This window comes from Sturnus vulgaris, chromosome W (genome assembly GCF_052056855.1).
Source record: "Sturnus vulgaris isolate bStuVul1 chromosome W, bStuVul1.hap1, whole genome shotgun sequence".
NCBI lineage: Eukaryota > Metazoa > Chordata > Aves > Passeriformes > Sturnidae > Sturnus > Sturnus vulgaris.
The window spans coordinates 43,820,678-43,834,470 of NC_142282.1; the positions used below are offsets into that span (position 1 = coordinate 43,820,678).

Below are 13,793 nucleotides of genomic sequence, written 5' to 3' on the forward strand. Positions count from 1 at the left end.
ATCACTAAAGGGTCGTGTCTCTGTCTCCAACCATGACCCCATTTAACACTATATCCATCATATTTGAAAAATCATGGCAGTCAGGTGAAGTCCCTGGTGACTGGAGAAAGGGAAACATCAGTCCCATTTTTGAGAAGGTGAGAAAGGAAGACCTGGAGAACTACAGACTGGTGAACCTCACCTCTGTGCCTGATAAAGTTATGGAGCAGATCCTGCTAGAAGATATGCTAAGGCATATAAAAGACAACGTGATCCAAGGCAGCCAGCATGGCTTTACTAAGGGCAAATCGTACCTGACCAATCTGGTGGCCTTCTATGAGTGATGGCAATGGTTAACAAGGGAAGATTGAAAGATGTCAACTATCTAGATTTCTGTAAGGCCTTTCATATGGTCCCACATGACATCTTTATCTCCAAATTTGAGAGACATGGATTTGAAGGATAGACTATTCAGTGGATAAGTATTTGGCTGGATGGACTGTGCTGGTTTTAACACCATTTGGAAATTAAACTCCAAATAAGCCACACCCCTTCTGGTAAGGGACAAAAGCAGAGACTATGGGTTGAGATAACAATTTTCTGAAAGCACAAAGCAATGGAATAAGACATGCACAGTAACAATGGCAATATTGATAGCAAAAGCACACCAAAAGAGAAGGTGTTTTACCCACAAATAGATGTTCATCACCAGGAAGAAAAGATGGCAGGTGAGCCCCGTAGGTTGCATCCATGTGGCTTCCCCAGACAAAGGCAAGGTGGTGACAATTCTTGCATGCTGCTCATGTGGCCATTGAAAATAAAGGCAAGCTGGCAAGGGGGTCTCGTGGCTAGCGTTTCCTGCACCCCTCCCCAGCCCAAAACAACGAAAAAACCAATGACAAACAAAGCCCCTGAAAGCTAGGTCGTTTGAGTTGGGTTGCACTGCCACTCTGCTGGTCTCAGTTCTGTGCAGGTATCTGTGCTGCCATTTCTACCGCCATGCTGGAGGTTGGTCCCACAGGTTGCTGTGACCTTTTTCAACTGCTCCTCTGTGCTCCTTCCAGCTCATCTGGGCTCCCTTCTGTTTGGCTTGATGGGCTTGGCTGGGCTGTGGTCACCCCTGCTGGTCCTTTCCCCGCAGCAGCCTCTGCATTGGTGTTGTCAGTTGAGCACTACTGTCGGTTCACATTTTCACCGCTTTCCTTTCAGCACCAAGTCCTGTAGCCACGTTCTGGAGAAAACAGGAGGGGGACCGGCAGTGATGGTGGGGGGGCAGGTATGCAGGGGCTGATGCTGACACCTTCCCATTGGAGATAGAGGGGGGCAAAATTGAGCACTTCCAATGGGGTGTCCAGCTTTTCCTCCTAAAACTACACCCCCCACTGATGATGTGAGTGATATAGAATAACAAAAATGGCCATACCCACTGTAGTGGGTTGACACTGGCTGTCCAGATGCCAGGCACCCACTAAAGCCACTCTTTGACTCCCCTCTGCAGCTGAATAGGGGAAAGATAATATAACAAAGAGTTAATGGGTTGAGATAAGGACCAGAAGAGATCACTCATCAAATACCATCATGGGCAAAACAGCTTCTAATTAGAGATATGAATTAAATTAATTGCTAAAAAAATCAGAGCAGGATAATGAAAAGTAAAATAGACCCTTAAAATCACCTTCCCCCTACTCCTACCTTACCATCGATTTTCCTCCTTCCTCCAGCGGCACAAGGAGAGACGGAATAGGGGTTATGGTGAGTTCATCATCCATTGTTCCTCTCGTTGCTGTCTTGGTTTGAAAGACAGGTGTTTGTTAAAGGCAGGAGCTTCTCTTGAAATGGACAATGTAAAACCCCTCCCTCCAAATTATTCTAATTTTGAAATTAAGGAGCTCTCAGGCAAAGATATGGGAATAGGAATAACAGTTCTTTACTAGGAAAAATCAAAATAAAAGTACAGTAATAAAAAAATAAAAATAATAAAAAAAACCCAAAAAACTCCCAAAACACTGACAGAGTCAGAATACAACCTGACACCCCGTCACTTAGTCAGTGTGTTGGTAGCAGTCCAATTAAATGGTGGTTGCAGTCCTGTTGGAGTGACAGATGTGGTTCAGTTGAAGCAGTGGTCCTGTAGAAGGGTGCAGTTTTCCTCTGAAAGTCCAGTGATGATGTGGAAAGGTCTGGTTTTCCTTTGGAATACAGTGGAAAAAGGCTGCTCTGATCTTCCAAATCTCAGATTTTATCTAGGTAGGAAACGCTTGGCTCCTCCTCCTGGGTGGAGCATCTCACAATGGGTTGATGTAATTTTATCAGTCATGCAGTGGCACTCAATGGCCTATTAACAGAAGATATCTCCCATCTCCCTGGAGGAAGGATGGGTTATGGAAAAGATAAAGAACACTGCCCCACCTGGTTTTAACAGATGGTGATAGAATAGATACTTTTGGTTACATCCTGCTTTGCAAGCCAAGACAGTTGTTTAGGGAGAAGAGTTGTTCCCTTGCTCTAGCGTGGCTCCAATCTCATGAGCAGCAGTCCTGCCAAAACTGCTGCAACATGAGTCCTTCCCATGGGCAATCCTCCCCAAACTGCTCTAGAGTGGGTCATCCTTCCATGGGGTGCAGTCTTTGAAGTACAGGCTGCTCCAGCAGGGCCTTCTCTCTCTATGGGTCTCCCATGGGGTCACAGCCTCCTCTCAGGCATCCACCTGCTCCAGTGTGGGTTTCTTCCATGGGGTGCAGGTTGATCTCTGCATCCCCATGGATCTCCATAGGCTGCAGGGGGACAGCCTGCTTCACCATGGTCAGCATCACAGCCTGCAGGGGAATGTCAGCTACAGCACCTGGAGCACCTCCTCCCCCTCCTTCTGCACTGACCTTGGTGTCTGCATAGTTGTTCCTCTCACATATTCTCACCCCGCTCTTCTCAGGCCGCAATTACAACTGTGCAATAACTTTTTTTTTCTATGTTCTTAAATATGGTATTGCAGAGGTGTTACCACTATTTCTAATTGGCCCAGCCTTGACTAGCGGCATTTCCATTTGTGGAGCCACCAGGGATTGGCTCTGCCAGATATGGAAGAAACTTCTAGCAGCTTCTCACAGAAGCCACCCCTGTAGCTCCCCCCCACACTACCAAAACCAGGCCATGTAAACCCAATATACCCACGCAGCACTAAGCTCTGCCCCCTCTCTGCAACCAGGACATGGATGTAGCCACAGTTGTGGTCAATGTCTCTATGTCCAGGTGGAGGCCAGTGATGAGTGGTGTCCTAGTACAATGAGGTCATCTGAGGGTCATCAACAAACAGCCTCGTTTATTGTTCTGTGCCTCCTTTTATAGGGGCTTCAAATTTCCCACGCTTACACATGTGATTGGTTGAGGTCTTAACACTGCCCAACTCCCTGACCAATGATACATCTGCATTTAGGGCTGAATGAGATTGTCTGGGATCCTCTGTTTGAGTTTGAATCTAACCTATCATTGCCTCACCCAGGGATTTGTTTACTTGTAGGCTGGTTGAGTTTGGGGGGCAGCTTCAGACCAGCTGCACTGTGACAATTCACCCTTTCAGTTATATTAAAAAATGCAAAAGTGTTCTGTGTTATCTTCTGCAGGCGCATTGCAGATAATATGACAAAGACAGTATGATGACACAAATGATGAGCCCAGTTTGAATAAGGCTTTTCACCCAACTCAACAAGCCTAGTCTCCCACAGCCAGTGATATATCTCATGTATCATTGGAGTTGTGACATTCACATTCAGGAGCTGTCAACTGAGATTACTAGCAATACAAATATTCAAGATGGCATGTTGCAGGCTTATTACTTAGAAGTTTCGAAATTGCAACTTAACACTACAAACAAGAAATAATTCAACTCAAGACCATCTCAATTAAAAACACATCTTTCTACTACTGATGTTTTTTGAATGTTTGAGTCTTGAGGTTCAAGTAGGGTTGTGGGAAGATTGTCTTACTGTTGTTGATAATTTTTTGCCTCTGACAAGCTGTCGGCTTGCTAGGTTATGTTGTGACTTGATTGAAATAATGAGAACACCCAAGACTTTTGAGAGGGGGATACCCCTACCTCACTCCTCTTTTCTTTGTTTTAACAACTTAACAGGAATATAATCCAATCCAAACAAACATGCACTTTTTAATGAAATTAACAGGGTGAACCTTCAACTGCTAATATGCTTTGCTATCACCAGGGTTTGCTATTGCTGAGGAGCTCCCTTTTCACAATGAGGACTTGGAAAGCCTTTTCTGGATGAGGCTTCCATGTTTACCTCAGAGGAAAGGGATCCAGCTTCTGCAAAGCCAAATCAGTTAGTCAGAGTGACTTGCTTTAATTTTTTGCACAGAAACACCTGGGTTTGATAGCATATTTTTCCTTGCCAGTCAAAGTCATAGCTTGGCCAGAGCTAAGACCTAGGCTGGGAAGGTTTCCCTATCATATCTTTAAAAGAACTCTTTCAGTAATAACTTCTAGAATAGTTGGCTATGTTATCTATCCTTAGCTAAATAACCAATGATATTATAAACAACTTGTAAGTAACTATAACTATGCACATATATATACAATTCTTTGAAAGTACTATTTACCTTCTTGTTACAAACAAACTAATTCAAAACTATCAAGGGAAACATTTCTTTGTCTCAGGTTTTACAGGTTATATTCTGGTATATTATCAAAAGTGACACATCTTTGTATTAGTAATGTCCTTAAAATATTTGATTCTTGAGGTGTTTGAGTAAAGTTATAAGTAATTGTCATTCCAAGGGTCCCTTAGATGGTTTAAGGTGTATATTTGGAGCTTTTGGATTTCCCTTGTGAAGGCTTCTTCGCTTGGTTGTGATATTAGCTTACTATTTGATGGGTCATTCAGTTGTATTTATAGAATCTTTTTGTATAGTTACAATACTAAAAACTAAAATCAGTTGGGTTGTTTCTCTCTATAAATACAGATAGTTTGTAGCATTACAGAATAGAGTTAACAAATTTGGATCATTTTATTATCTAAGGACACTTATGAAAATGTTTCTTGAGGTTGAAGGGAATATAGCTACTCACACAACTACTGTACTGAGTCACCTATTGTAAGAGATGACACACTGTAGGTTCTTTTTGAATGAGTCCTTTTCGGAAACAGGGATTTGTTTACTTCTAGGCTGGTTGAGTTTGGGGGCGCAGCTTCAGACCAGCTGCACTGTGACAGTGCCCCTCGGGGCTTTGTCTTGGGACTGGTGTTCTTAAATATCTTTATCACTGACATCAATAGTGAGATTAAGTGCACCCTCAGCAAGTTTGCAGATGACATAAAGATGAATGGTGCAGTTGGCACAATAGATGATGCCATTCAGAGGAACCTGGACAAACTTGGTAAGTGCACCTATGAGAACCTCATGAAGTTCAACAAGTTCAAGTACAAGGGGCTGCACCTGGGTCGGGGCTACCCCAGACATGAGTGCAGACTTGGAGATGAACTGAGAGCAGCCTTGCAGAGAAGGACTTGATGCACACAGAGTGCACACGATCTTTGAAACATTGTAGATCCATAGTTTAGAAGATAACAGCTTCAGTCTCATAGTTTGTATATAATCAGGTTTTGAAGTAATGTGTTAGTTTCATCTTTATGGGAGGAAAAAAGAAGAGCTTTATAGGCAAATGGATATGCCTGTGCCAAAACTAATTTGTGTGACACTATTGTTAAGTTTCATGGCCATTGTGGAAAAGTACTCATTTTAGTGAGAAGAGATGGAAGTGTGCTCATACATCTTCTGTGGAAGGAGAGATTACACAAAATTTACTGGAGAACTGGATTTATAAATGCTGGAAGTAAGTCACATGTAATTCTTATGTTCTTCCTAGATGTGTAGTCGCTTTTTTAGATCAGTGAAGCATATTGTGGTACCTTAAAAGTTTGTTGTATCTAGAATAATTAAGAATTAATGATTGTGCTGAGAGACAGCAATGGTGTAGATGAAGAAGAGAATGTAGTTTTTGAAACTTAAAAAATGAGGCTGCAAGGGTCAAAATGGGTGTGCAAAAGGTCTAAAAGGGTCAAAAAATGAACGTGGTTGGCTTCCTGGGCTGCAAGCACACATTGCTGAGTAATGTTGAGCTGTTTCTCCTTCTCCAACACCCCTAAGTCTTCTTCCTCAGGGCTGCTCTCAATCCATTTTCCACCCAGCTTATACTTGTGTTTGGGATTGCCCTGACCCAGGTACAGGACATTGCATTTGGCTTTGTTGAACTTCATGTGTTTTGCACAGTTCCACTCTGTTGAGGTCCCTCTGGATTGCTTCCCTTCCCTCCAGCATGTCAGCTGCACCTCACAGCTTGGTGTTGTCAGCAAACTTGCTGAGAGTACCCTCAATCGCACTGTCCATGTTGTCAACAAAGATGTTAAACAGCATCAGTCCCAATACTGACCCCTGAGGAAAGTCACTTGTCACTGGTCTCCACGTAGACATTGAGCCATTGATCATAGCTCTTTGAGTATGACTATCCAGCTCATTCCTTCTCCATGGAGGGATCCATCTATCAAATCCATGTCTCTCTAGTTTATAGACAAGGATGTTGTGTGGAACAGTGTCAAATGCTTTGCACAAGTCTAGGTAGATGTCAGGTTCTCTTTTCTTATTCACCAACACTATAATCCTGTTGTAGAAGGCCGGCAGATTTTTCAGGCACAATTTGCAGATCAGACTAGCTGCATTTTCATACATGTGGTAGTTTCTGCTTTAAAAGGAATGTAGAATCAGCTTTAGGGAGAAAAAGTTGCAAAACACAATTGTTTAATTGCTTTCAGTAAAATTCATTGTTGCAAGACTTCTTTCAAAAACCTGTGTAAGATTTTTGCATTGATGGACAAAACTATGTGTCTTTTTTATACTCTCAAGCATTTTTTAATGGGAGTGTTAATTTAAAATCTCGCTGATTATGGTATTGAAGCCAGCCTGTGTCTTCTAATAAAATGAAATGTAGCTAAATGTTAATTTGTGGAATTTCCATATAAAATGTTAGCTGTTTTGAGGCAATTGACTGCATGTTTTGCTTTGATTAACCCGCAGGAATGCACAGAAGTCAGCAAGCAGGGTAATAGACAATATTTTGCAATACATGCTGTTTTCTTAATCTCACTGTCAAGGATTATTTTGTTTGCATTCTGAATATGGAATCCAGAATCATGCTTACTGCCTGCATCTGAAACAAAGGAGCTGATGTTGCTATCAAGTTTATTTAACTATCTATGAAAGCATGCAACACAAAGTTCTCGGTAAATTCTTAAATACTGGTATTATCTTTTAACATAATTTCTATTATGTGACATGACTATAAAGCTTTTATAGTACTTCAAGCTGTTTTTAATGAATACTTGAAACAGTATTTTCTTCATCCTGTCTAACTGTGAGAGTGAGAAAAAGTAGAATGGGAATGCCAGATGGACAATGACTTTCTCCAGCATTTTGCAAATCCTGTGAAGTTCTGTCTCCATCTTTCTTTACTTCTATTGTTTTGCTGTTGAGAAGTTGCTGGGGTGAAATTAATGTTCTGTAGTTGGCCTCTTCTTCAAAAGTTAGGGTGAGCCACTCAACACCTACTGTGACACTGCTTTCACTGGCAACTGCATCCATGGTGAATTTATAGGTGGGGTGTTGGGGGAATACCAGTTTGAAGGCTGCTGGGTTAGCTCCCTGATAGCTACTTGAAGCATCACTGTATCCAAACTGGCTGTCTGGAAATGTTGACATTCAGTATCTGAAATAGGATAACCTCATCTCCTCAATGGTGAGGAAAGTGTGTGCCTGATGAGAGTGCTACCATAGTATTTTAGATAGTTGTTTTGATGTGTATGAATAATGTGGCCCTTGAGAAGGCAGGTCCTGGCTGCTTGCTCTGGCTGTCTTGTAATGGCACAAGAGGGATCTGGATGGGATGGATCAATGGGCTGAGACCAACTGTATGAGGTTCAACAAGGTCAAGTGCTAGGTCACACACTTGGGTCATAACAACCCCATGCAGTGCCATAGACTTGAGGAAGAGTGGCTGGAATGTGGCCCAGTGGAAAAGAACCTGGGAGTGCTGGTTGACAGCCGGCTGAACATGAGCCAGCAGTGTGTCCAGGTGGCCACAAAGGCCAATGGCATCTTGGCTTGTATCAGCAATAGTGTGGCCATCAGAAGTAGGACAGTGTTTTGCCAGTGAGTAGGGTCAGAGACACAGACACCAACTTAAGGAATAGTGTAATTTCGTATAATGCAAAATGTAAAGAATCACAAAAGGATAAGGCTAAGCAATGTACCTAATAATTACTACAAAAGAATGCCTATAGTGATTAAGAAGGATACATCCCCAGTTACCCTAATACCCAGCTAGAGAAGAGGAGGAGGTGAGAATATGTGAGGGAAAGCAACATGGAGACACTAAGGTCAGTGAAGAAAGAAGGAGAGGGAGGAGGTGCTCCAGGTGCTGGAGCCGAGATTCCTCTGCAGGCTGTGGTGATGATCATGGTGAAGCAGGCTGTACCCCTGCAGTCCATAGGGGTCCACGGGGGATGCAGAGATCCACCCGCAGCCCATGGGAGAGGTGTTCATGCTGGAGTGGGTGGAGGCTGGGGAGGAGGCTGTGATCCTGTGGCAGACCTGTAGAGAGAGGGCCCCTGCTCGCATGCTGGAGCAGCCTGTCCTTGGAGGACTGCATCCCATGGAAGAGTGACCCACTCTACAGCAGTTTTGGGAGGACTGCCCATGGGAAGGACTCATGTTGCAGCAGTTTTGGCAGGACTGCTGCTCGTGAGATTGGAGCCACACTGGAGAAATTCACGGAGAAATATCTCCTGTGGGAGGGACCCCACAGTCTCACAGAGGAACAACTTCTCTCCCTGAGCAGCAGAAGAAAACCTCGGGTGATGAACTGCCCAAAACCCCCACACCCTGTCTCCCTGAGCTGTCGGTGGTAAGGAGGGAGGGGTTGAGGGGAAAAAACGTATTTTTAAGGGCTTATTTGAGTTCTCATTATCCTACTCGGATTTTTCTAGTAATAAACTCACTTTGTACTTCGAAGTTGAACCTGTTTTGCCCTTAGAGTGTTTTCTCCTGGTCCTTATATCAACTCATGAACCCTTTGTTAAATTTTCTCTCCTCTGCCCAGCTGTGGCAGGGGAGGGTGAATGAGCAGCTTTTGTGTGTGCCTGGCATTTGGCCAGTGTCAAACCATGACAAGCACAAGTCTGATGAGGAGCAGCTGAGGGAGCTGGGGCTGTTTCATCTGGAGAAAAGGAGGCTCTGGGGAGACCTTTTTGCTTTCTAAAACTATCTGAAAGGAGGTTGCAGTGAGGTGGGATCAGTCTCCTGAGTAAGGGGATGAGAGGAAATGGCCTCAAGGTTGCACCAGGGGAGGTTTACATTGGATACTAGGAAAAATTTATTCATTGAAAGAGTTGTCAAGCACTGGAACAGGCTCCCTAGTGCATTGGTGGAGTCACCATTTGTCTTGGTTTAAGATAATTTAAGAGATGGACACTCCAAAAGGAGTTACCTCCCCTTTTAGTTTTAACCCCCTTCTTTCCACCAATAAGAAGAGATGAATGCGAGTAGATATAAGTGAAAAAATAACAGTTTACTAAAAAATTAAACAGCAACAGGCAAAAAATAACAGTAAGTAATGACTAGATTCAATGTTGCTAAATCTCACGGACTCCCCAGCAACAAAGTTAAACTAAAATGGTGGAGAAACCTCTCCCCCAAGATGGCACCCTCCATAGACAACCACGTGGTCTGAGAGTCAAAGGGAAAATGGTGGACAAACCCTCCCCCAAATAACCAACAGGGAACAAGGACAAAAAGAAAAAAAGCCTGGAGTCCAAAACCAGCCAAATGCCTCTCTTATTTCTCTGGCGATGGCAGTTCTGTTGACAAAGGCGAGCAGCAGCTGGAACTTGTGGAGGGATTTCACCTTCTCCTCGACAGAAGCAGCAGGCAGCCAGCTGGGGTGACCTTATGGAGCAGGGCTGTTCTGTTTTTCTCAGCATGGTTCTGCTGTAGACAGGTATTTGTGGAATTTGCCTTGAAGCAGTTTAGGATTGTGAAATGCAGCTTCTTGAAGACCTGCCTGAAGCAGCCCCTCAGGGAAAACCAAATGAAAACAAAGGGGAGCTTCTTCCTTTCACTGCCTCAAGGGAAAGAGCAAGAACCCCTTTTGCCTGAGCAACCCCAACCTTAAAAAGGGACCAGCATTCCCCAGCCCTGTGGTTCCATTTCCAGCTGCTGGGTCTTAAAGAGACAATAACAATTTTGGACACAGATAGCTATGGAATACAATAACATTTTGGGTAACCCAGGACACCATCCTTGGAGGGATTTAAAAGACGTGTAGATGTGGCACTTGGGGACACACTTTAAAGGTGGGCTTGGCAGTGCTGGATGAACAGTTGGACTCAATGATCTTAGAGGTATTTTCTAACCTAAATTATTTCATGATTCTAAGTTCAGTTTTCATCTGATTCAATTCCCTGGGCTGTCTTACTGTCAAAACAAATTTCTCAAGGTGAGAATAGGGACCAAGCAGCCAGGAGAAGTTTGGACTTTTTTTGGTAGCTGACTGTATGGTTGTAAGAGCTTGCTCACAGAAATGTGAAATGATGTGCCTATGCTAAGTTACTCTTTTGTAGTAATGGGAAGATTGTTTCCTTTTGCATAGTGGACATTTTTTTAAATGAGAGTCTTTCTGTTTATGAATTTCATAGTTCAGTCCTCAAAGTCTCCTACAACTGTGATAACCAACTGAATAGTATTTCCTTTGAAGAGATCTTTGTGACCCACCATACCAGAATGTTATATGAAAAGGACAGGAAGTTTTCTGCAAAGTTTGAAGAATCAGTTATGTTGGTTAAGCAGTTGGTTAATATAATATAATATAATATAATATAATATAATATAATATAATATAATATAATATAATATAATATAATATAACGTTTTAAAAACTGTCCACCTTGCTGTGCCATCCTTTTAGGAGTGAAACCTGATGTGCCTTTCTCTGTTCATGCATGCCTTTCACATGCTGTCCAAAATAAAAAGTTTCAAAATAAACTATGCAGAACTTAAGAAATAAAATAAGGAAGTGCTTAAAATGTGTTGGAAGACAGGCCATAATACTAATTTATAAGGATTTTTGTTTGTTTGTTTGCTCATTTAATGAAGTGAGACACACACTTTGTGTTAAAAATTGTGTTTCTGCCTGCAAATTTGAGACCCATTTAACCTATTTAATGCATGGATTGCATGAAGGTTTTGTTGTTGCTATTGTTTGAGTGTGGAAACAAGTCTTTGAAATTATAATGCAACCAAACTCAATCTTCATCCTGGACGCTTTGTTTTTAACTATACTCTTGTGTCAGGTAGTACCTAAGATAACAAGTGTGAAACTAGAATGATTTAACATGCTTTACTATGCTTCTCAAAAGTGCTTACTTGTGGTACTATTGGTTTACCTGTGCTTACCTCTCTTTTCTTTCTAGAATATGGTATCAAGTTTTCGTGTTTCTGAACTACAAGTGTTGTTGGGGTTTGCTGGACGTAATAAAAGCGGGCGCAAACATGACCTCCTGATGAGGGCACTGCACTTACTGAAGAGTGGCTGCAGCCCAGCAGTTCAGATCAAAATCCAAGAACTCTATAGGCGTCGTTACCCAAGGACAATTGAAGGACTTTCAGATTTATCGATTATAAAACCTGCAGTTTTCAATTTGGACAGTAGTTCCTCTCCTGCTGAGCCTGACCTCACTGTTGCTGGCATCCACCCACTCTCTTCTTCTTCAGTCACACCTCATTCTCCTTCCTCACCTATCAGTTCTGTGTTCCTCCAAGACGCTAAGCCCCACTTTGAGATGCAGCAGCCATCCCCTCCAATTCCACCTGTTCATCCTGATGTTCAACTGAAAAGCTTACCATTTTATGATGTGCTTGATATGCTCATAAAACCTACAAGTCTAGGTAAGTGTTTAATAGTGCTGTAGGTTGCTTAATTAATGAAATAACTGTTGCTAATGAAAGTACAAATTCGACTTAAATGGCTTTTTGCAGCTGGGGAAAAGTGGAAACTCCCCTTCTCATCTCCACCCTTGCCCTCTCTTCACCACTTGTTCCCCAAAGTGCCAAGCCACACTTCAGAGTGTTCTCTTTTGTAAATATTTTATGATTAAAGATCTTTTTTTCTTTTGAATATTAAATAATAGAGTAGAATAGTTCAGTTGGAAGGTACCTACAATGATCCTTCAACTGCCTGACCACTTCAGAGCTGGCCAGAAGTTAGAGTAATAGTCAAGAGCATTGTCCAAATATCTCTTAAACACTGACATGCTTGGGGCATTGACCACATATCTAAGCAGCCTGTTGCAGTGTTTGACCACCCTCTTTGGTAAATAAATGCTTCCTAATATTTAATCTGAACCTCTGCTTTTGGCTGAAAGATTTGGACCTGAAGTCTCTGCCTGTTGCAAGTGAGGAACACATCTGTCAGGGTGTGGTGGCTTGACCTTGACTGGATGCCAGGTGTCCACCAGGCTGCTCTATCACTCCTCAGCAGGACAGGGGAGAGAAACTAGGATGGAAAACAACTTGTAGGTTGAGATAAGGCAGTTTACTAAAGTAAAAAAAGAAAAAAGCTTATTCTCTACTTCCCATCAGCAAGTGATGTTCAGACACTTCCCAGGAAGCAGGGTTTCGGCATGCATAGTGGTTGCTCTGGAAGGCAAACATTGTAGAATAACAAATGCCCCCCTCCCCCCCCCCCCCGTTCCTCCTCCCTCCCTTAGCTTTTATATCTGAGCTGATGTCATATGGTATGGAATATCCCTTTGGTCAATTTGGGTCAGCTGGCCTGGTTGTGTCCCCTCTCAGGATCTTGTCTGCCCTCAGCCCCTTGATAGGGGGGAATGTTGAGATACAGCACCGATGCTGTGCCAGTGCTGCTCAGCAGTAGTCAAAACACTGGTGTGTTATCAACACCTTTCTAGCTCCCAATGCAAAGGACAGTACTGTGAAGGCTGCTACAGGGAAATGAACTCCAGCTTAGCCAGACCCAATACAGAGGGTGAACAGGAAAAGGATTTCAGGGTCCATAATTAATAAGTTGCAACAACATAAAGAGAACAAATGTGCTGATTTCTTAGTTTGCCCTTCTCTTGCTTCAACAATTCTGCAGGTTCTGATATCTGGCACGGAAATAGATACTTTGTGCTGCAGTGTTCAGTGTTGTACTAAGATTAGTGAAGGTTTTTCAGCCTACAAGTTGTTGCCATACTGTATGTTAAAATGTTGGATGGGCCTTTGTCTTCCAAATAACCTGAAATCTCAGTTTAACTTCCTCAAATGACTCATTCTTCAATGTATTTAATTGTTTGGAACTATGTTTTCTGGCTTATCTTACATAGTAAAAAATGTTCCCAAACTATTTAGTAGTATTGTTTAGAAACACTTCAGCATTTTGCAAGCTGTTTGCATGCACTTATACATTTTAGTTTCTTAACTGATCATGGAGTCTTTCAGACTGCACCACAACTCAGATATTTGTGAGGAGGAGTGGGGAAAGGAGATATGAGGAATGGATGATATGCAAATAATGGACTTTCTGTCTTACTGAGACAGGGGAGATTCATATTAGATATTAGAAAAATAATTTCCACTGTTTGGGTGGTCAAGCATCGGAATAGGTTGCCCAGGGAGGTGGTGGAGTCACCATCGCTGGAGGTATTCAAGAGGTATCTGGATCTGGTGCTGGGTGATGTGATATAGGGGTTTAGCGG

At 42.6% G+C, this 13,793-nt stretch overlaps 1 protein-coding gene across 14 annotated transcripts in view; it reads left to right on the plus strand.

Annotated features, from left to right (window-relative positions):
* The window catches only part of LOC148220205 (E3 SUMO-protein ligase PIAS2-like), a 76,053-nt gene that overhangs the window by 14,357 nt on the left and 47,903 nt on the right, over positions 1–13,793 (plus strand). For all 14 annotated transcript variants that reach the window (XR_015799119.1, XR_015799123.1, XR_015799115.1 and 11 more), the window contains exon 2: positions 11,508–11,982. Coding sequence is in view for 5 of the 14 variants with exons in the window: in XM_088155673.1 (XP_088011799.1) it covers positions 11,508–11,982 (475 nt within the window). In the remaining 9 variants the exon portion in view is untranslated. The remainder of the gene's footprint in view (positions 1–11,507; positions 11,983–13,793) is intronic.